This window comes from Diadema antillarum, unplaced genomic scaffold, assembly GCF_040938485.1.
Source record: "Diadema antillarum isolate AM-2024a unplaced genomic scaffold, OU_Dant_1.0 seq00001837_RagTag, whole genome shotgun sequence".
NCBI lineage: Eukaryota > Metazoa > Echinodermata > Echinoidea > Diadematoida > Diadematidae > Diadema > Diadema antillarum.
The window spans coordinates 90,413-114,051 of record NW_027272510.1 but is presented as its reverse complement, the minus strand read 5'-3'; the positions used below and the strand labels follow the sequence as shown (position 1 = coordinate 114,051).

The 23,639-nt window shown below is 42.1% G+C and overlaps 1 protein-coding gene and 1 long non-coding RNA gene across 2 annotated transcripts in view; one reads left to right on the top strand and one right to left on the bottom strand.

Annotated features, from left to right (window-relative positions):
- Positions 1–6,015: 6,015 nt before the first annotated feature.
- LOC139712660 (uncharacterized) lies at positions 6,016–7,477 on the bottom strand. Its single transcript, XR_011709579.1, has 3 exons — positions 7,264–7,477; positions 6,679–6,832; positions 6,016–6,092 (listed from the first exon to the last, which is right to left on the bottom strand). It is a non-coding gene; the product is annotated as an uncharacterized lncRNA (long non-coding RNA).
- Positions 7,478–17,894: 10,417 nt separating this feature from the next.
- Positions 17,895–23,639, top strand: part of LOC139712663 (WD repeat-containing protein 20-like) — a 53,490-nt gene continuing 47,745 nt past the window's right edge. The window contains exon 1 of the mRNA XM_071624469.1: positions 17,895–18,439. Coding sequence (XP_071480570.1) covers positions 18,194–18,439 — 246 coding nt within the window. The 5' untranslated portion in view covers positions 17,895–18,193. The remainder of the gene's footprint in view (positions 18,440–23,639) is intronic.

Here is a 23,639-nt window from a genome sequence, read left to right as displayed (position 1 = left end):
ATATGTTGTATACGCTTGCGGCCTACGTAACCTTTTTTTTTTTCCTTCTTCTTTTTTTTTTTAAATGAGGATGTTACGGCCAGGCCCTACCGCCTGCCTACCGGTATACAATCGACCATATTGTGGTCCATTTATCATATGAGAAGCCCTTCCCATCTATGCATGGACCCATACGTTACTGGTCATTAGTAGGTGTGGGACTAGTCGGATAGTATAGTGCTCCTACTGGACGGCTAGTAGTTCTAGATCTACTCTAGACTTCAAGGCTTCAGTACCACGTTGGCAGAATACTATATCAGACATAGATAGGCGTATATGGGACTGTGATATTGATAGACTGCTTTCGTTCGCTGGCGAGTCTGCGTCTATGGCAAAATACGTGGAAAGTTACAATCTGCAATGTAGCCTCTGCACGAGAGTGACCGCTGTCAAGGGTCGAAACAAATGGCGAAACCTTGAGAAAACCAAACGAGCAACTTACCATTTAGCCCGATTTCATCACCAATGGTCTCCAATTCGACATTTTCCTCAGGAGTGTTTTTGTGAACATAATTGAGTTTATTGTACAAAAGTTGTCTTTTCTGGACGTCTTCGTTCCGCTCTTCGATCGACGTGTTGTACCTTCGCGAGACTCTTTTTCAAGCTAAAGTTTATGACCCCACCCACATAATAACGTCACGAACAATACTCTATCATGATTGGTCAATAGCAACCTCGCCGCAGCGGCAGACTAGAAAAATCGCTCAGCGGAGCGATTCGAGAAAACCGCTTGCGGTTGCCGCTCTAAAAAGTCACCGCTACCGCTCCAGTGTGAACGGTTGTACATGAACAACACGCGAGGGATTTTTGCGGCACGCCGCTGCCGCTGCCGCTGCCGCAAAACCGCTCCAGTGTGAACGGCCCTTTAGCCGGGCGCGGCCGCATGCGCCGCCGGCGGCCGCTGGGTCGGCGACCGCCGCGCTAAAATTGTGATTGTTTTACTCACTGTGGAAAAGTCATTCAGCGGCATTTAATGCCTTTCTTTTGGACAAATTGAGTAATTCAGACATATCGATCTAAAATGAAAGCTTCAAAGGATCAGAAAAAAACCCATATATTGTGCAGTTGTTTGGGTGCACAAATAACAGGCGAAAAACCGGATATGGAAGCTGCACGTCAGTGTGTGAAATTCAGACACCACTGACGCATGATGAATTATACACGTGAAACACGGCGGTATAAAAAATGCACAGATTTTCGAAACAAACTTTGGCCTATGCCTAATAGATTCTCTATTTGATATAGGGTAAATCACTGCATATTCATATTCGTAAAATAAAGTTGTTCATTCTAGAAGAAAAGTTCAGATGAAAGATTTTGATAATTCATTAATTATTATTATTTTTTTTTACGCTTGGTGCAATACTTACAAAAGTTAGAATACACTTCCTGGCTACTATTATACTATATGACAAACATTTCAAAGCCTACATAAACACTACAGCCAAATGAATGTTTCAAGATGTGTAAAAAAATCTTATATTGTAATTTTTAACTTCTTCACTAAACGTTCAGCATTAAATTGACCATATTTAATTTGGGTCTGGAACTCTGAATTTGATTTAATTTTTGATAAAGTGATACTTATAGATTTTAAACTGCTATGAATGGTGGCAAATATCCGTTTCATAAGCATAATTCATATTAAGAAAGTTTGATTTGAAAATCACTTTTGTAGATTATAATTTTAGGCATTAGCGCGATGTTAAATGCAAGGTTACTTAGACCTTAAACAGTAGAATTTTTGGTTGTTGACATCAGGCGACGTAAATTAACTTCTTAAGTTTATACGGCTTAGAAACGCCTAGATATGCCTTCAGTTTGGTTTACTTAGTTAGACTTGCCGGAAGTTTATTTAGTGACAACCGAAAATGATATAGGATGTAGCTTGGATCTAGAAGTCAATAGGTCTAGACCATAGGCGCCGGAAGTGGGGGGGCAGGGGGGGCGGCCGCCCCCCCAATCCAAAAAGTGGGGGGGCAAAACGCATTTTTGCCCCCCCAAAAAGCCCCCCCCCCAAAAAAAAAAAAAAAAAATAATAATAATAAAAATAAATGAATAAACAAAGAAAATAAAATAAACATGTATATATTATGACTAAAAGGGAAAAAATATGGCTACAAACGGCAGATTTTGGACTGTAAAATGTCAAAATTTTCAAGCTCGCTCGCTTCGCTCGCTCGCATCCAGCAGTTGAGCCCGGTGCGCCTCCCCCTTAATTTCCAAAGCGAAAAACATAGCTACGACGGCAGTTGTTGGACTCTAGAATGTCAAAATTTTCAAGCTCGCTCGCTTCGCTCGCTCGCATTGAATCGTTATGCCACTCTCCTAACGTTGCTGCCAGTAATTGCCAGCAGTTGCGCCCGATGCCCCCCCCCCCTTAATTTCCAAAGCGAAAGATATAGCTACAAACGGGAGTTTTGGGACTGTAACATGTCAAAATTTTCAAGCTCGCTCGCTTCGCTCGCTCGCATTGAATCGTTATGCCACTCTCCTAACGTTGCTGCCAGTAATTGCCAGCAGTTGCGCCCGATGCCCCCCCCCCCTAATTTCCAAAGCGAAAGATATAGCTACAAACGGGAGTTTTGGGACTGCAACATGTCAAAATTTTCAAGCTCGCTCGCTTCGCTCGCTCGCATTGAATCGTTATGCCATTCTCCTAATGTTGCTGCCAGTAAGGGCGGACTCACACTGTGCGATTTTTGCTGCGATACGCTGCGCTGCGACAATGTGCGATATCGCAGCCTGTTGCACTCTGTCGCAGGTGCTGCGATGTATACCGCACACTGTGCGATTTGTGGCCTACGATTTACACCGTGCGCATGCGTACATCGTACATTATGGCACCTGTTCATCATAAAGAACGGTCACCATGAATGAAGTCACTCGTGACTGTTTTTTTGGCGACGTTGGTTTGAATTAAGTACTTGTTTGTTCAAGCTTGCTTTTTTTTAAATTCTAAAGTAACTACAGAATTTACTAGATATGAATCTAATAACACTGTAAAGTTAATAATGACAGAAAAAAGAAATGCCATATTTTGGTATTAATCCCCCACCCCCCTTTTTTTTTGGGGGGGGGGGTTACGTGGTTGTAGGATTCTTAATCATTGGAAATAGTCATTTACAGCATCTAATACGCATACATGTATTTATGTAATTATTACAATGGGTAGAAATCACAGTAAGGGTGAAAAAGTACTGCTTGGTGGAGGTCTGTATTCTCTGAGTGCTTTTCTAAGGCTTTGATAGTGGAATTCTAACATTGTGGTTTCTCAAACACATAAAATATTGTGCTGACATATTTTTCTGGTTGGCCCTTGAAAAATTCACTCTTGTTTTGTGTATGTAATTACCATCCAGACGTAAGGGAATCAACACTTATTTACAATATATATTGATTCACAAATAAAAACGTGACAAGAATAACGATAATGATATATTCAAGTCATTAAATTGAATCTAAAATATAGACACATTGATCACAATTAAAGTCAATTCAATAGTTTATTTATTTCCATCATCAAAAAAGAAAAAGATAAGATGGTACAAAGCGGTTCAAGTTGTCGATTTGTCTTTCTATATCATGACTACAGCTGTATGTTTCAATTAGTTCAATATAATTGTACTGTCAAAAAAATGCAAAAAAAAATGCAAAACTAGTAGGAAAAGCAATATCATAATTGTGCTGTACAATTCATATATACATTCTGCAGTATGAATGTCATAGTTCTTAAATGTATCACACAAAGTGACAAAAAACATCAACTTCCATTTCTTTCTCCACATAAATGAATAAATTCAGTCATCTTGAACATCTACAAGAAGTTCAGCTCAACGAGTTACCATTACAATTTGCATGAGACAACTACCTTTGCTACTACAATTTCCCAAATAATGTTGCAAAAACAAACAAACAAACCTCAGAGAGGAAATTGCTGCAATCTAACATACTCTACAAGCAATGTTTACAGTTAGAGTTTGTGTACAAAGGTACATAAACACTTACTGTAAACATACAGTGTATTTTGAAAAATGCCAAATTGAAATGATCATACCAGCATCCGAAGGGGTGCTTTGAGATGCACTAAATGTGCTACTGGTCCTAATCCAGATTAATCAGACACTGCATACACTGCAAAATACTGTGGCAAAGCAGTCATTTGAATTGAAATTCCAACTGTGTGTGAACCTTGTCAATTGTATACCTTAAAAATGTAATATCATTACCGGAGATCTCATCTTCAACATTGTCCATTTTCTGTCCATCCCAGATTATGTTGGTGCCTACCTTAGGCATTCTTTACAAGAAGAAGATGTGCTGGTTGAAATGTGCGGAAGAAAAAAAAATAAAAGGTTCAAGGCTAGAGTACATGTAATTTTGGTTACACATATTACTTTCCAGAATTGACTTATAAGCAAGAAATATACAATTGTGTTACCAATAAATCAGGAAGATACAAATGAAGGAACATTGAATTGCTTTGACTGATAAGGGTAAGTGGCAAATTGTAGCCTACAATGTAGCAAATACAACTATAACAATTTGCTGACTCAAACTCTCAGATGTTGAGTCCAGTAATAAATGTTATTCATCGATACAGATAGAGGTATGATAAAAAACAAGCAAACAAACAAACATAATTTTGTGCAGGGGGGGGGGGGGGGGAGATCAGCAGTTAAAATATGTATGATTAAAATACCATGCAGCACTATATGGTACAGCATATATACGACTGCATAGGAAAAAAATAGCTATCTCAGAACGCTGACTGCTGCATTCACATTGTTCTAAATTCAGAATTGCACAGTAACATGATTTCTTGTTTGCAGCTATAGTACAACTTATTGCAATGATACATGTGCCATTCTCCATTTTTCTAGCTCAAACATTTCTGGCAATACATGTATCATTGTCAGACTCACATTTCAATACGCTTAGACAAGGGCGATGAAAACACACTGTGCAATTCCATCATTGTGCAATGATTATCAAAAGCCTTGTTGATGTAGACTGGCATTATTAGGGTGATTAATAAGTGTACAAAACTAAGTTGTTCAATGGTCAAGTTAAACTAATATTAGACAACTTGCAATAAGCTCTCACTTCCACAAAGGCCTAAGGTGTTTTTACTCTGTGCAGTCCTGTGAGTGACGAAGAAATATGATGTCATGTCACTACCACTTTTGCAACAGTGCAAGTCATATACAACAACTTCAATGTAAAACATCTCTTGAACTTCTGAAGTTTTCCATCGATTCAAAAGAAGTTTTGCTTACATGTTCAGCTCACTGCAAAGTGTGTTGCCGTGGTAACAGCACTAATTGCCCTCAAAGTTATGTAACGGCTTTAAGAACAGCTTTCTTCCCCAGTTTTCGAGCCATTAAAACAATGTTTGGCCCACATGTTGAGTTTAATGTAAAGTTGCACAAAACATACGTTTCTAAACAGTAGTGGAAAGAGTGTTGCTATTGTCTCTGAACATTGTAATGGCCCTCACAAATCAAACAAAAGCTTGTGGAATTTTTCCCTCTCCAGTTTTCCAGTGATACAAACAAAACATGGTACATTTGTTGGCATGATTTAAAGTTGCAGGATACATTTTAAAGAGAAAGGGAAAGTGCATTGTCGGAGTAACAGTGCATAATCACCTTAGAATCATGACAAATCCTTGCACATTGAAATTCTTCAGCTGTTTGATGGTATTTCAGAAAAAAAAAATGACTCACAGTGATTGCACGTAAATTTGAGTTTTTCGAGAGTAGCTGTGTTTGTAGTTGGTGGGAAAACAGAAATCAAACCATTGTAAGTTAACATCAAATGCATGTAAAGTTCATGGAAACTTGCACTGGTCCAACATAAATGAAGGAAACAAGTCAATATGTCAGTTTCTTCAAGTTCCACCTTCACGACTGCCTGCTGTAGTAGCTACCACTTTCCTGCTTTGAAAAGTCAGATTTTGTTTCCAGTAAGTCCCAGAGAGACAGCAATGTCATCCCACACCGATCTTGCAGTTACAGGTGTAAGTGTTGAGGTGAACTACATGACAAGGGCTAAACAAACACAAAAAAGAGAGCAAAAGGGAGAAAATAGGGGAAATATTAATTGTTACAAAAATGCATAAGGTTCCCTGTGAAGCAAATGTTTGTAGTTTAGGATGCCTCCAACTTTCCGCCCATTTGCTTACAGTGTTTACAGCACTTGAACTACACACATTAGCAACTGACAACCACAGTTGAGTTATCGAGTTGAGTTTTTATGAAGTTCCTCGACCATGGAATTGACTGTGGAATTTTATTTTCTTGAAAAAGTAAAAGAACAATGTGGCATGTTTTTATTTTATACTTAGAGAACTTACGCCTGAATAATCCTTTCGACAGTGATCATAGATCTGAACGCCCTGACAAAAAGAAGTATCCCTGGATGATAATTCTTTGAATAAAGTCTACTCAACAATGTTCTTTGAAGTATGTAAATCAAATTTGGGATTTTCAGGTACACCCCAAATACATATATATGTTGCACTTGTCTGTAGAGAGAGAGAAAAAAACAACAACAAGCATGTTTTTGTTTTTCTTTCTCTCTCTATTTTAGAGGTAAAGCAAACATTTTCCATTAGTGCATCAGCAGGGTACCTACTGCTGATAAAATTTTGGTTTCCTTTGCTTCTTGACTCCTCCTTATCTTCTTAGGTTTTGCTTTGACAGGTCCTGCTTCTCCTTCTCCTGCTCCTTATGTGTAGCATTTCAGCCTTTGACGCCTTGCTGGTAGAGTCTTTATCATCTTGTAATTCCTAGTAAATAGGAGAAAAAGAAAAAGAAAAAAACACACAAACATGATTACATATTGTATTGAATTAGAATGATGAAGAGGGATGCATTCCCCCTATGTCTTACAATGGATTCATTCTTTCAAAGAAATGATGTTTTCATTTATTTCTAGAAATTGCTTACAATGACTGTATTTGAAGTTCTATGAATAAACTATTCATCACTTTTAGGGTAGCATGAATGAAATTTTCATTTTCTTCAAAATACTGTAAAAGACAATTAAATTACACTTTTTGAAATAATATCTTTCTTGCTCTCAACTTAATGTGTTTTTTTTAATTGTCAAGCCACCATAAAAAGAAAAAGAAACTGATGTATTCACACATGCAGTCACATAAACTTTTTGGAAAGTGTGAAAAAGTGTTTATTTTATCTTCTAACATATATACTGTACCTCAGTCTCCAAAATTGGTTAGGTATCCTCATGGCATGTTTGTCCTCAGAAATTGCAGGTAAGAGAGGGATTCATGTACTTCTGCAGGACAACCAGTTGCCAGCTGCTCCTTTTCTGCTCTTCCTTTTCAACATTGAGACAAGCCTCCAGTATGAATTCCTTAGAGATTTCATTTTTATTCAGACCTGTTTAGGGTGACACAAAGGGACAACTATTTTCAGGCATTTATGATAATTACAGTAGACTCTAAATTTATCATTTGGGTAAAAAGGACAACATTTGGGAATGAATCTAGAGTTAACAAACACATATAGTGATAAACAAATTTATTCAATTATTCACCATTGTTGATCATTGGACAGGCCTGTACATAAGTGCTTCATAAATTCATATATCATAATCATAATTATTTCAGTCATTTACTAAGGTCTAAGGGCTCGAAAGCTTAACTAAATTACACTATGCATTACATATAGTGTACGTTTAGTACAAGTATGTCAATATACATACATGTGTAACACATGACGCACACAGCATTGTTTCCTACAGTCTGCAATTTTGGATAATTCATGATTGCCCTTGAATGATGTTTTACATTCTGCAATCAAACTGCAAGTACAGTTTGTACACCCTACAGATTGGGGCAGGGTCTTTGATGATTTCAGACTGAGAGTTAATTTTGATATACTTTGTTATGAAATCAAAGGGCAATTAAAGTTAACAGAGAGTATGACATGTACACCGGTACTGTACTGTATACTATATAGCCTTACCAAGTGCTGTGCACAGCACGTTTGTGACTTGCTGAGGCAGCAACGACAAGGCTGTGTTTATTATCGACACAGATTAACAAATGACGCACTGCCGGATAATCAAATACTTTGTAGCACTAGTCTGCAGACCTCAGCATGAACATGTTACAGCCTCATACAGTAACAACTTTCAGTTTGGAGTGCATGATCGATCATCACATAAAAACTCGGACAAACATGGATAAAATGTTAATCACCTAGTAACCTACATGTAGAGAGGGTCACTTCAATGCATTGCATTTGTTATGTGTGTGTGTGTGTGTTTCTAGACTACAATTTCTGTACAAATCTCCAGCTCAGCTCCACTTAGGCCTTATTGTTAAAAATTTAGAGTGCTATACTCCTGGCTTAGTTAGGTAATTTTCATGAGACTAGACACTACGTCTACTCTAAAAAAAAAGTTTGGGAACAGTTTGTTTATTTTTTTGTCTAGGATCTGGATTCATACTGCTTGTAACTATAGCAATGGATCTCAATTACAGTGTAGGTCTAACTCCAACGGGTGTTAGAGTTCTAATTCCTCTAACGTTTAATACAAAATAGGTCTAAGCCTACGGTTCTAGCGTTAGACCACAGCCAAGGGCAGGAAAGGCTAGCACAGCTACTGACAATCTAGATCCAGTAGGTGCCTAGGCCTAAGTAATAATCGACACTGTATTTCTGTAGCCATCACTAGCTTAACCAGAGTAGGCCTACCGTATGATTTTGAAATCCATGAGCACATTTTGGCAAAAAAAAAAAAAAATGTAGACCCATCTAACGTTAGTACCCTTACGTTAGATCAGCGTAAGGGACTAACATTACTATCGTTTAATGTTGTAGAACGGGTCTAAAACTAAGAAGAAGCCTGCTGACTGCGAGTAGTGCTAACGTTAGTGCATGCTACGACTGCTAGTGCTAGACTAATTAACTGTTAGATCTAGTGCTTAGGGTCTAGACAGACTAATCTATATAAGACTTTAATAAGAAAATGTAGATTTCTAGAGATCTTATCACTAATAATATCACTTGCAGTTACATCTTGATGGGCTAGACTTTCAATTATCAATATCCTTTCCTATCAACGTGTAAAAAATATCTGGATCTGTTTCTTTTTCTGTTCCGGTTCCGTCGGTATAGAGGTCTACCGGTACTCAGAATTAACTGTACTCCACCAACGTTTTGTAACTGTGTGTTAGTATGGTCGTGTGTGCAGGGCAGGAAGAATGTTTCACATTTGAAGCCTCTAGACTAGACTAGATCTCTAACTGTTGGTTACGGTACTCTTTTTCAACGTTATGTCGTTAGACAGAAACCACGTCTAACGTTAGGCCCTAACGTAAATGTGTTTACTGTTTATACTGTTAGTGTTCACGTCCACGTCAGTCGATCCAGTAGCAGTGCAATACTAAGCCATTATGGTCTAGACTTAGATCTAGGGCCTGTCCAGACCAGGGGCCTAGTCCTAGTAGTTTATACAACGTGTATGTCGATTTAATTTATAAAATTCGACTGGAACACGTATGTACATAGATCTAGGGCGCAGACTAGGCCTAGAACCACTTCTAGGCCCACACACGTATTTAGGCCTAGCTAGATATGGGTCTAGTTTATAGCATACTCAGTAGGGCCTAGGCTTAGTATAATTTTTACATAAGTTAGTCCAAGGCTATGCATACAGTACCGGTCCGGCGGTACGCAAACAAAATTTTAACCAACCCACAGACTGTTTAATCTGCCCTCGTTCAAACTCTATACATGGGACTACGTATGGACAAAACGGCTGCAATGGACGCGAGAAGCCCATATTCATGGTAGAATTACTCACGATTGCACTCTAAGTTGTTGTAAAACTCACTCCCCATCTCATCTTCGTCATCATGTTGAGATAGATCAGTAAGCAATTGTGGAATAAAGGAAGCACATCCAGCCAAATCTTGATTAGTACTTCTTCTACCACCTTGCTTCACTGAAAGTTTTCGATCATCGTCGCAAGCGATTGTCGCAGAATTTTGAACATGTTCAAAGTTCTGCGATGGGGCTGCGATCCCTGCGATATCCCCAAATCGCCGGTTGTCGTATCTCAGACATCCTCACACTGTGCGATTTCTCGTCGTGCGACATCGCAAAGGGTAAATCGCAGTAAAAATCGCACAGTGTGAGTCCGCCCTAATTGCCAGCAGTTGCGCCCGATGCGCCGCCCCATTAATTTCCAAAGTGAAAGATATAGCTACAAACCCCAGTTTTGGAACTGTAGAATATCAAAATTTCAAGCTCGCTCGCTTCGCTCGCTCGCATTTTATTGTTATGCCATTCACCTTATGTTGCTGACAGTATATAATTTGTCGATCGTTTCACACCGTCATTCCATAATCCATATAAGGAAAACCTACAATGTTCCTCAATGACTGCGTTGTTGAATGTATCACATTCCGTAATGTATTGTAGTCCCATTATTGCTCACGCACACACGCACAAGCATACAGATCGTCAAAATTACGTCATGTTTCGACCCACCGTACGCCACTTTACACACACACATATATATATACTCGAAGATTTTGGAGTGATCCCTGACGTCACTCCAAAATGAGTGAAAATGCTCATTTTCACTCAAAATTCACTCAAATTTCACTCGAATTTCACTCTTTTTTGTATTCACTCTTTTTGGAATGAAAATTTTCACTCGATTTTTTTTAGAGAGTACATTATCCCCTCCTTACAAATTTGACGTCCCGTCAAATAAATATTACCTTGTCTGGACACAAACACGTTTCAATTCAACCAATAATGAACTACAACTCTTTCTTTCTTTTTTTAACTACACTGATCTCATTCGTTACGCCTCGAACATTGCGCTGTATCCCTATCCTCAGCAGGTACCAATTTTCAAGCGCTCTAATGCTGAGAGTGACAAACGAGATCCGCGCATCTCGTCCGGTAGAAATCCGAATTACTCTTATAAATTCTTTCATCCAAAAGAATAAAATACTAGTACAGACTAATGAAAAACAATGGTGTCAGAAGGTGTCTGAAACGCAATTACACCACACACCAAAACATTCTAAACTGACAGCTAACTATATGAATAAAGAAACTCAACAACAACAACAACAGCTATAAGAATCTTAATTTCCATCATTACTTGTCTGAGTGCACTTTATTAAGCAATGTTGCTGAGTTCGTCTCTTCGTCAGCCAGCCAGAATTCCTTGTATACTCTGTACCGCCACAACCTATCACGGTGCACAACTTTGGGCTTGCTTCGTTTGGTCATCTGAATTCTGTAGACCACATCATTCAGTCTCTTTAATATTGTGAATGGTCCCTCCCACTCCGACTTGAGTTTAGGGAATAATCCTTTGCGCATACGAGGATTGTGCAGCCACACCTGTTCTCCTTTCTCTAAAGTTTCATCATACATCCTTTTCGGCGTCAATATGTCCTTCGGTCCTGTACCACTGGGAGTTGTGGAGAATAGATCCTGTCGTTTACGCAGAAACTTCCGCATTTTATCTTTCTCTTCCATACAAAGATCCGTCCCACCCCTTCCAGCTGGTGGCTTCAAATGCGGTTCCAACTCAATCTGCTTCACCTCGACACCTTCTATCTCTCCCTTCATTCCCTCCCTATTTGAAGGATTGATAACACATTCGACACTTTCGCATGTTCCACTACACATGCTACGAGAAAGAGTGCAAGCATCTGACTCTACAGGTGCAGCAACGCATCTCGATCCCAAATTACCCAATGTCTCACCTGACATTATCCCCACTTGATGATCTACCCCTTGGTGAGATTCGTTGACATCTACTCTCATGTCACACTTCGTTGATACGTCAACTGGTACATTATTTATTTCATTTCTTTCTGGTACCTCAGCCAAAGATGCTACAATTCTCGAGCATTTCATACTGCTAGCGCCCGACGCCTCTCGAAGAAGTGGAATTTCATTTATACCCATCTTGAGTGTTCGAGATGCCATATCGATCATGCAATCTTGCGTAGAAAGAAAGTCAATGCCAATGATGCCCTCGTCGACAATATCAGCAACGATAACACGATGCTCCACCACGTCATGGCCCATGCGAATGCGCACCCACGCGGTACCTCTAACATCCGCCTTCTCACCAGTCACTGTGACAATTCGTCGTGCATCTGCAGTAAGTTGCATTCGTGTCTTCCTCTCGATTCTTCCCCAGACATCCGGTCTGATTAGGGTCACCCCTGACCCAGTATCGACGAGGAACCTACACGCCTCTCCTTCAACTTCACCACTCACGACAAGCCCTCCCGGCTCTCCTCCCAGTGACCTGATCATAACGTGATTTGGAGCATTCTCAAAGTTCCTAGTCGTCCTCTGCTCCGTGAGGGCGACTACTGGTCGTTTCCCTGCTTCTCCCGGGAAGCAGAAGTTAACGTGCAATCCTTTGCTAGATGGCCTCGTTGTTTGCAGACGGCACACGTCATTTCAGGGCAATCCCTGATAAAGTGTCCCACTTCGCCGCAGTTGTAGCATTGCCCTTTTCCCTTTTGTGTGGTCTTCTCTCTACCACCACTTCCACGTCTGATAGCTTTCTCGAGTCTCTCAACCAGCGTGTCCATCAATCCCCCAATGTCATTGTCAACTTTCACCTCCCTTGTCCTGACATCCCTCTGTCTTTCTCTGCTAGCTAGGGAAAACGACTCCAGTTCGAGAGCGAGCTGCAAAGCCTCGTGAAGCGTAGCGCAACGATGTTGACGAAGTCGCAAACGCATATCCTCATCGCTGATGGCGTCGATAAACTGATCGAGAGCTAGCGACTCGTGAATTGCGGTGCCTGCGTCCGGATATGCCTGCATAACGAGACGCTCTAAGTCTCCTGCTAACTCAGGCAAGCTCTCGTCAGGGCGGCGTCGACGATTTCTAAACTGTACGCGACTCAGTTCCGACTGGTGGACGCAGCCAAATCGCATTCCAAGGGCTTGCACTAGTACCCGAAAAAAAAGTCCATGGAAGCGAGTTGTGATTGTCCATCCAGAGGGTCACGAGGTCGAAGGTCACCTCTCTAACCCCGCATAGGAAAGGTCATGGTCGATGAAGCCATATTTTCGCAGAGCATCAGAAGCCCGTTTCACGTGGTCATCGATGATTTCCCTATGTCTGTCCGAGAATGGGTCGAAGGTTGTCGGGTCGTTACCACCGAGGTACTTGGCCTTGCGATGGAAGTCACCCTCCGGATGGGCCTCCATGCAGTCCAGGCGATCGTGGTCGACGGGGAAGTCGAGGAAGCGGAGCAGCTGAATGATCTGGTTGCGGAGGTCCGACTTGAGGTCCTCGTAAAACAGCACGCGGACGTTGTTGCGCGGGAGCCATGATGTCATGCGGTCTTCCCAGGATATGGAAGCACTCTGAATAAATTTGTCCCATTCTGGAAGAGAACGGTGAAAGTAAACGTTGTAGAGAACGATGTCTAGGGTTTGAATGTTATCAGCACGACTCCGCCTGCTTCGATATTTCCCTATAAAACATACGAACATAACTAGTGTGCATTAAAGTTGAGGTATTCGGGAAGAATGAAGGTGATAATGGTGTTATTTTAAATACCCAGGGTAGTTTCTTCAGTTACAACTGCTCTTCCAGAGGGCCCTGCCATCTAGTACTATAAGTTCCCTAGCACTGCCAGGTACTCTTTTATGCACCTTTGTCAAGAGGGGCATGATTGTGGGCATAACTCTCTGAACACCTTGTAGATTTTGCGTGATCTTTAAACAATTGGAGTGACGTCAGGGATCACTCGAAGATTTTGGAGTGATCCCTGACGTCACTCCAAAATGAGTGAAAATGAGCATTTTCACTCAAAATTCACTCCATTTTCACTCGAAATTCACTCTTTTTTGTATTCACTCTTTTTAGAGTGAAAATTTTCACTCGATTTTTTTTAGAGAGTAGTGGATATCCCTCATCCTGGCAACGCGCATCATACTGCGTTGCCAGGCAGCGCACAGCGCGTCATCCATGGCCATGGATGTGCGCGGAGAAGATGCACTTTCGGCAGTTGGAGACCTGCAGTGGATAAGCTAACACGTAAGTCAATTCAACCCGCTGTTATTAATTCAGTTTATTTGTAACCCGTTGTAACAGTATTTATCCTGGGAGTATAGGCCCTATTTATCCAGGGGATATTTTTCCGAGGGGGAGGGTGGGGTAGTTATCGGGGGGGGGGGGGGGGGGGGGCTGGTTATCCGAGGAGTAGTTATCAGGGAAGTAGTTATCCAGGGGGTAGTTTTCCGGGTGGTAGGGCCTATAGTTATCCGGGGGTGGGGGTGGGGTAGTTATCCAGGGGGTAGTTAGAGATCCTGGGCCCCGTCTTTATAAAGCCTTCAAATCAATCACAAGTCCCCAAATCAATCGCAACTTGCATTGCAGCTCACAAGAAACTTGTGATTGATTTCTGTCACAAGTCTTTATATAGACAGGCCCCAGGGGGAGGTTTTTCGGGTGGTTACCACGGAGTATAGTTATCTGGGAGGTAGTTATCCAGGTGGTAGTTTTCCGGTCGGTAGTTATGGGAGGGGGGTAGTTATCCAGGGGATTTTTCCGGGTGGTAGTTATCCGGGTGGTAGTTATCCGGGTGGTAGTTGTCCAGGGGGTAGTTATCCGAGTGGTAGTTATCTGGGTGGTAGTTATCCGGGTGGTTGTTATCCAGGGGGTAGATATCGGGGGGGGGGGGGGGTAGTGATCTAGGGTTTTTTTGGGGGGGGGGTATCTGGGTGGTAGTTATCCGGGTGGTCTAGTTATCCGTGGGGTAGTTACCCGGTGGGTAAGTTACCCGGTGAGTAGTTGTCCTGGGGAAATTGCCCTGGAGGTGATTGCGCTAAGAGGGTAGTTGCCCTAGGGGGTAATTGCCCTGGAGGGTAATTGCCCCAGGAGGGTACTAGTAGTTTTCCGGGGGAGGGAAGTTGCCCTAGGGGGAATAGAGCTGGGGTGATTGTCCTTGTGATAGTTATCCGGAGGGTATAGTTGCCCTGGGGGTAAGTGCCCGGATACGGCTCAGTCATGCATATGACATTTGTCAACATAGTTAGGTACAATGGAAAGAGGAAGAGTTCGTCTTTCCTAACAACTAACATTGTGCTCTCCATAGCTGACCATCACGAAAAAGTAGCCCTCCAAAGTGGGATTACCTTTTTTTTTTTTTTTACGCACTGTATAATTATTCTACTCGAAACGGTAAATTTTTCATGGATTGTGGCATCTCCTTTTCCTGAATCATAACAATTACCTTGATAGACGATTACGTTATTTTCTGCAAATTCATACGAAACCTGTAAGTCCTCTTCGCTGATGACTATGCCCCCTCTAAATCATAAAGCAAGGTGTGCGCTGTGACATTGACCATACGCATTTTGTGAAGTAATACCTTGTAAACTTTATTTCACAACTGGACGTGTCTCTAGGCTACAGACCTAAATATGCACATCACTTTTTTTTTTTCCTGATTGACGTTTATGTTCTACAGGTCGAAAATTCAGAAAACTAGAGTGATATTTTAACCAATCTTTTTGTTTGGGGGGGGGGGGGAAGAACAGGATCATATAGGGCCTGCTTATCTCCGTGGGAGCTTTAAAAGGGCATTGTACCGGTTTTTTATTTTTTTATATGTTGTTCTTTTAATTCTAAAACACCCAGCGGTGCAAACAGATTCAAAATTTCATAACGATTTAGTCCGTAATTTCATTTTGAAAATGGAAATTTTTGGGCGAGAATTATGCTAATGAGCTGACGAGCCCGGATGTCGTGATGTCACAGGTGCCAAATATATCACTGATTACAAGCCCTCGCATACGCGTGCGTTAAATCGTGCCGAGTAGCAGACGACGCTTAGGCCCAATTTAGCTAGCAGGCGGCACTTGTGTACTGTCCTATCCATGCAGCTGTCTCAAATTTCGCTGAACCAAATCGCACCAAAATTACAGGATATACGTCAAAGCATATTTCAAAATAATGTATTATGTTTGAACGAAATCGGTAATCGAGAAGTATCAATATTGACGCCGATTTTCAAGTTGTCACTAAAAAAAAACTCACTCTTCGCGAGAGATCTTGGTAAACGCGACATGCACAATCTAGAACTGAAGTTAGCCGACTAGTCCTGTGCGAACGGGGAATTTGCGCGGGAACTAAACTAAAAAATGTCATGATTTTGGCAATTTGTGTGATTTACGAACTATATTTTTCATTCAACTTAACTCAAATAATTTTTAAATTGATTCTTTGCTCCCGATTACTTGAAAGATTTGTCTCATGATATTACATGGCTAACTTCAGTCTGTGCGTGCGCAGGCAAGTAGGGCTACTACGCCGCGATAACTCTTGTTTAGTCGTACAGTCTCTACAGAGCAGATTGTTTTTAGCGACGACAGGAAAGTCGACAACTTCACTTACGCTTCCCGACTTGCTATTTGGTTCCAATTAGCGTGAGCAAGTGGACATGAGTCATAAAATATTTCTTGTGATTTTGGTGCAATTTGGTTAAGTGAATTTTGAGATATCTACATGGATACGGAAGTACTCTAGCACTATGCCTACACCAGCGCTTGGATCGCGAAGCGGCGGCACTGTTTGTTTCTACGTGGTCAGGCCACTCTTCCGAGGTATGGGCCATGGCTCGTACTAAAACTAGATCTAAGTTAGTCCTTGGTGTTAATACGACCACAATGAGATTTATCTCGACTACAAAAACATTGAAAATCCATAAAGCAGATACCTTACCTGCAAAATTCAGCACAGAAACAACAGGGCCTGCAGCACAAGGGCCTAGATCTAGCGGCAACGCTAGACCTTGGAGTCTGGACTTTCGTCTGGACTTTCTTCAAGTTCTGGCAGCAAGGGTAAGTATTGCATACTAAACCGTTTACTAGTACACTGTGCCTATTATATAGCGCTGTGCACGTACAGCTGTCGACGGGCGGGCGAGTAGAATCTTCTCGGTCCTTGACTGCTCACTAGTCCTAACGTTAGTCCTAGTTCTAGTCTAGCGTCTCTACTGAGTGCCGTTTTCTTCTAACTAGGCGTAAACCGTGATTGCCGTTGACTATTTTTTGGATTTAGATTTTAAGAATCACTCAGTCCTCATCTTCGTTAGATAGTTTGAACTGTGATGTCGAACCATTATCGCTCATCATCAATGCATACTAGTTAGTGCAACGTTACTTACACACAGTTTTCTATGGGCAGCACGTTCGGACATGATGCCAATTTCATTTTGCATATCTGGAATATTCCCCACAAATTTGATCTAAATAAAAAGCTTTTGAATAGATTCCTTTTAAAAATTAATGAATATTGTTTAACATAGTTTATTTCAGCTCCATATTGCAATTTTACTAAATAACAGTTTTTGCAGTACTTCGTGTGAGATTTCATCAGTAAATTGACATGTGTAGTTCGTTTTGCTAAAGTTGGAGGTTGGCACCTGTGACGTATGCCAAATTGTGTGGATCGTTCCTTGGCTTGCTCGTTTTCATTTTTTTCAAAAAATCATTACAGGCTTATCCTGGGTTGTAGAATCCTCTCTTTCCAGTTGTAGGCGTCAAAAAATGTAGATTAGAATTATCAGACAAGTAGAAAATGTCAGTACAGGTTTCTTTTAACTATGAATTTTTTTCTGTCACTTACTGCCATCTGCGTCAAGTGATGGCAAATGAGAAGGCTTATGAATATATTTGATAAACATCGCTGCCCTGTAACTGCGATTTTTTTTTTTTTTAATATTTCAAATTGTTTGCTCTTTAAAATGTGTGGGAAGAGGGCGTTTCTCTTCTTTTCGTTTACACTTAAGTACATCGTACACGGTGAGGTACGGATGTTGCCAGCAGTCGGGGTTCGCTCTGTACAGCATAATACGCATGCACACATCATTTTCGTACAGGGGAAATGAGTGCATTGGCGCTGGCCGTACTGTGAGCTGGGCGAGAAGGTCGGTACATCAGCACATCGCTTGCTCGAGCGAGAAGCTCAATGCAATGGGCCAGCTGCATGCATGCCCTCACTACTAGCTCTCGTATCAGATCAGCGGCATAGCGTAGCGCTAGTTGTTTACGCTCTGTACGCTGCACGCACCCACGACATCCGGGCTATGTTGAACTCCAAACAACATGGCGACTTCTGAAGGAGGAGGAAAAGACGAGGTGAAAACACAATTCACAACTCGGGAAGGGACGTATAAACTTATGACTTTGTCGGAGTACTCTCGACCGACAAGACAACCGTACAGTGTCCAGTGCTGCCATCCTGTAAAAGTGTCATTCACTAGTATTAATGAGACTGGTGTCTGCAATGACAAGATATGTTTCAACGTTGGTCGCGAGCTGTACTTTTACCCGTACAAGGGAGTGCGAAAGGTAAGCAACAAACTGGAGATTGCAATGCTGTTTATGAGCAGCATGCAAAGGCGAGCTGTCGGCCGGTGTTGTGTTGCACTGGCCTGGAGTCCAGTACAGTAGGCCTAATAAGGTCCAGAGACTCCAACTCTCCCACTTTCGACGGGAGATCTCCCGCCGAAAGCCCATTTTTTCACTTTGCTATTAATTCTAAGCCCATTATATCAAGCAAACACGATGTCGATGAGATTGGAGCGAAAAATATAAAGTCATTAGTAAAATAACAATATTAAAAGGTATGAAAATGAGGTTACTTTCATCACTTTGTGAGCAAACTCAGTGATTGTGTGGCGTTTACGTGTTTGACATGCACGCACGGCGATCATCTTCTCCGTACCGTGTGTGTATCCCTATGTACATGTAAGTTTACATTACAAACGAGTGTGGCTGTATCCAGCGACTTGGGCCATGGCTACAACCACATTCGAGTGGCTGGATGGTAAAGACACACGCGTGTGGTTGTATACACTAGAGCAGTGTATACAACCACACGCGTGTGTCTTTACCATCCAGCCACACGAGTGTGGTTGTAAGTTGCTGGATACAGCCACATTCGTGTGTATTACACACGAAGAAGCTATTGCGTAGCGGGAAGGTGTGTGTGGCCGGCCGCATCAACACGCGATCATGCACTGGCTCACCGCAAAGCGATGAACATGAACCTGCCTCCTAGATTAATCCCATTTAATCACACCATCTAACTGTTAGACAAATTTACTTTTTCATTTTTAACTTTATTCTCATTTTCTTGATTTGATGAGGTGAATTTAAAGTTACAATTGATTTTGATACATCGTGTCATTATATTGAGACTTCGCCTTCGTTCGGGTACTCGCAAAATGCGCATCCACGATCCAGCGTACACAGGCAGCCAGCACACGGGTCCCTGCTGGGGCGGGCGGGCGGCACAAGCAACTGCGCTGGCTAGGTTGCAGCTGCGCTGAGCGATCGCTTGCACAACACCAGCAGTTTAGCGATGTCAATCCAAAGTCCCCCAATTTAGCGGCAGTTGTAACTTTGCTATTAATTCTAAACCCATTATATCAAGCAAACACGATGAGAATGGAGCGAAAAATATAAAGTCATTAGTAAAATAACAATATTAAAAGGTATGAAAATGAGGTTACTTTCATCACTTTGTGAGCAAACTGATTGTGTGGCGTTTACGTGTTTGACATGCATGCACGGCGATCATCTTCTCCGTACCGTGTGTGTATCCCTATGTACATGTACAAATACAAACGAGTGTGGCTGTATCCAGCGACTCGGGCCATGGCTACAACCACACTCGTGTGGCTGGATGGTAAAGACACACGCGTGTGGTTGTATACACTGCCTTTTGCAGAATCTCCTGTTCTCCCGCTTGAGATTTAATTTCTCCCGCTTTAAATGATTTCTTACTTAATTTCATTGTAGAAATCTATGTTGAAAAATAAGCCTTAGAATAGGGTGTCTGGTAGATTTTTGCAACTGGAGAAATACAAGTCATTTCACACTAAAACATACATAGGGTATCCATAATGTCCATAGTTAACATAATACATGTGCAAAATTTCTCACCATAATCATGAATAATGGTGAAGTTATGAGCAAATAAAACAGGATATTTTTCATCCTCACGCTGTTAAAACCTTGGCGAAAAAGTGGGTCGCGAGCGTAATGAAAATTCACTGTCAAGCGCACTCCAGTGGGCGGTGCTATTCACTGCGTTTATCAGATTCAAAGCGCGCGTGTTTCTAAGGCTAAGCGTAGGGTGTCTGATCGCACACTGCTAACCCTCGACCAAAACGCTCTCTATCTTTTATAAAATAGGTTCAAGAATGTAGCCAATAGGAAGCGCTGAAATGAGTCACGTGTGCTTTGGTTATTTTAGTCCCATTGCACTGCGTGTTAAATCCTATTGCCGATCGTCTGTGCGTGCGGCGGCTCCTTTGAGTTTGAATTGTATGCATACGCGCTGTCAATCCTGTAAACAACTTCTAGTTCGGGCTGCCGGCCGGCCAGCCTTTCTTCCCTTGTGCATAACATGTGTGGCGTACGTAGACAGTACTGTACTCTTATACGTACAGTAGACCAAGCGTTGTGGGACCGGATGCGTACATGGAGTCACTTTGAAGGGCAAATCCAACGATTTAGCAGGTCAATTCTCACGCCGTTTTCAGAGTATGTTGTCTAGTAGGCCTATATGAGGAGTCTATATCAAGTCTTTAAGGTAAAGGGTGCATATTCTATGTAAAATAAGTAAGTTTTCATGCGGGAACTTAAGTGTCCGGAAACCCAACCCCCCCCCATCATACTTGTATGTGCGGGATTTCCGAGTGCGACGTGCGTAAATGTTAGGGACGAACATCTTCGGACATCTTGACCCACAAAGGTACGTGAAAAATGCTGTTAGTTTTCGAATTTTCGACCTATTTTATAAAACAAATGATGCACAGGATTATTTCGTGGCGTTAGTGGAGATGCAGCTCACTCTCGGGTATTTACAATGTAGTGCAACATGCACTCGGCTTCACCTCGTGCATGTTTCACAATTGTAAATACCCTCGAGTGCGCTACATCTCCACTAACGCACTCTATCCTGTGCATCATTTGTATAATAAAACGCAAGTCCCATAGAACGCAATGGAGCCGCGCGCCTATGCTGTTTTGACCAAGCATTTTTTAGCCAAATTTCGCCTTTATTGCCAAATCCCCAGACCATGCCATTAACAAATCCTGACAAATTTGGTATCATATGCAAGAGGAAGTTTTTCTCCATATCTTATCAGAACGGCGGTACATGAATCCGACGATAAATTGATGTAAAAATCGATAGAAGCACATCTATCCCCATATCTCAGCGTCTGCTTCGGTATTTGTATCGCTGTGAGACATGCTAGTAGTTGAGGATATGCTGAATCCGATGGTGCTGCTAGTTTTTCGCTAGCTCCACGCCTAGGTGTGGGGATATTGCCTTGAAGATACCCCTTGCAATAATTTTTTGGTCACAGCGAACGTTTTAGGCGTGGCTTCGTATGCAAGAATCCATAGTAACTTCGCGCGAAGGTACTCATTATGTAAATTCAATACGCATCGCGTCTGCAGCCACATGGCCTCTGCTGCGGTGTGTGTTGATTGCGTGCGTACATGCAGCGCTACAAGCAAGCTACCTGTGTATGTGTGTGTATGTGGCCGATCAGTGAGCAGCTGCTGGAAACTGAGCTGTCGCTTGCGATAGCTATTTAGCACACATCACACATAGCACTTTGTACATTTGGATACAGTCACGCTCACAAATCACAGAGAAAGCGGAGAACATCTAGCTCTAGACTCTACTAAAGTTCTATTTACTAGTATACGGTATTATGTGGATTGGTAATGTTCTTATCGTTGCTTATTTATTTTTCGAAAATGCACACGCGATGGTCAAGTCTAGACTGGCACGGAGAAGTCGATTGTGATTGTTCTCTTGCCAACGTATGTACTGTATTAGTAGCGGTACTCATATCTGCAAATGTATGAATACCCGATCGACAAAAAGGGCATGCAAAAGATTTTGGAAGACTCGTATTTGGTCATTCATGCACGTACGAATAGTGGTAATGTGGCATTATTTCCAAGCCTGTAGAGGTTGTACTAGTACAGCTTGTACATTTCACACGAGCTGCTTGCACCTGCTCTCGACAGTTGGCTACGTTTTCTTCGAACCATGTTCGCCATGCCCGCTGCCCTGGCCGCCGTGCCGCTGACAAATCGCGATGTTCTCCGCCGCCCAGCTCCCTGCATTTTCCGGTGGGGCGCGGGCTAGAACTAGCTACGCAGCCTGCGATACGACCATGTACCATAGCGAGCACGTACGAACGCATGCAGCACGCTAGCGCACACGGGTATGACAACACAATTAGGGAGAGTGGCTTCTGCGCTGTTACGCGTTTTAGCTAACCACTGTGCGCTCATTAACCTCTCGCTCGAGATCCGCACGCTCAAGCAGCTTCTTAGCGCTATTTGCGAACATGATTTGTGCCATGTTTTGCTCGTTCTCAGCGAGAAAAAGTTCTGATATTGGCGTAATTTCAAAGCTTAATTTCTCGAGATAGGAACATCATTTCGTCATGAAATTTGAAATATGTCTTAATAACATAATTCTCTTTCATATGAAATTGTTCATAATTGGCTTTTGAAAGAATTTCAAAAGTTAGAAAAATACTCCAGACACCCTACTAAGCGCGCATCCATGTCAGCTAGCACACACCTACCCAGCTAGCTGTGCGAGGCCCGCTTCGATCCCCCACGCACTTGTACTTGCACTCGCACGCACTGGTTTTCTCTGTGATTATGTCAGCAATACATGCATGGTACCGCGCTATCGCGCTACTACCGTACTGCACTTCATACGGTTAGCTGGGAAAATACAATGCGGAAAGTGAGCAACCGAGGTCGTATACAGAGAAATTTCTTGGTCCGGAGGAATTTTTACTCATAAATTTTTACACTCACGGTTCTCTTCCATGTCCATGAGAAAGGATTCCGTGAAGCTAGTCGTACAGTGTAGTCACCGCGGAACATATTCCCGGCTACAGACCGATTTGTACACGGGTTTACGAGACCGATGACCCATCATACATACAAACGTATCACAAACGTAGGTCTAACAGCGCGGCAGAGTAAAAGCGCACACAGTAGTGGTGCATAATATGTGCGATTACATGGAGACGCGCACATGTACCGATACTCACATTACATATTGGCGGTGCGCTATGCTGTGCGGAGGCTGAACATCGTACCTATGCATGCAAAACCGACTCGACTGTTACTGGGGCTTCGTGTAAGTGCGCACCGTAACCATGAGTCATGGTGTGTAACTACGTGTCTTAAGACTTGTAGGCCCCGCCTCGCTTAGTTCGCTGATGCTGTTACTATGCTGACAAGGGTATCTTAATCACTATTTCGCGGGTTTATCCCGAAAAACCAATGCTCTTTTTGGATTCAGCACCATTGAATCCTCCTACACCAGCATGGCCAGTTTCACAGTCGGACGGAACAGCCGAGTTATAGCGATGTTTAGGCTTAAATCTGAATTTAGGTAGCAGTACGTCTTGATATCTGAACTCGGCGTAGGACGAGAAGAATGAGACCACCACAAGCTTTCATATGATACCAAATTTATGGGGATTTAATC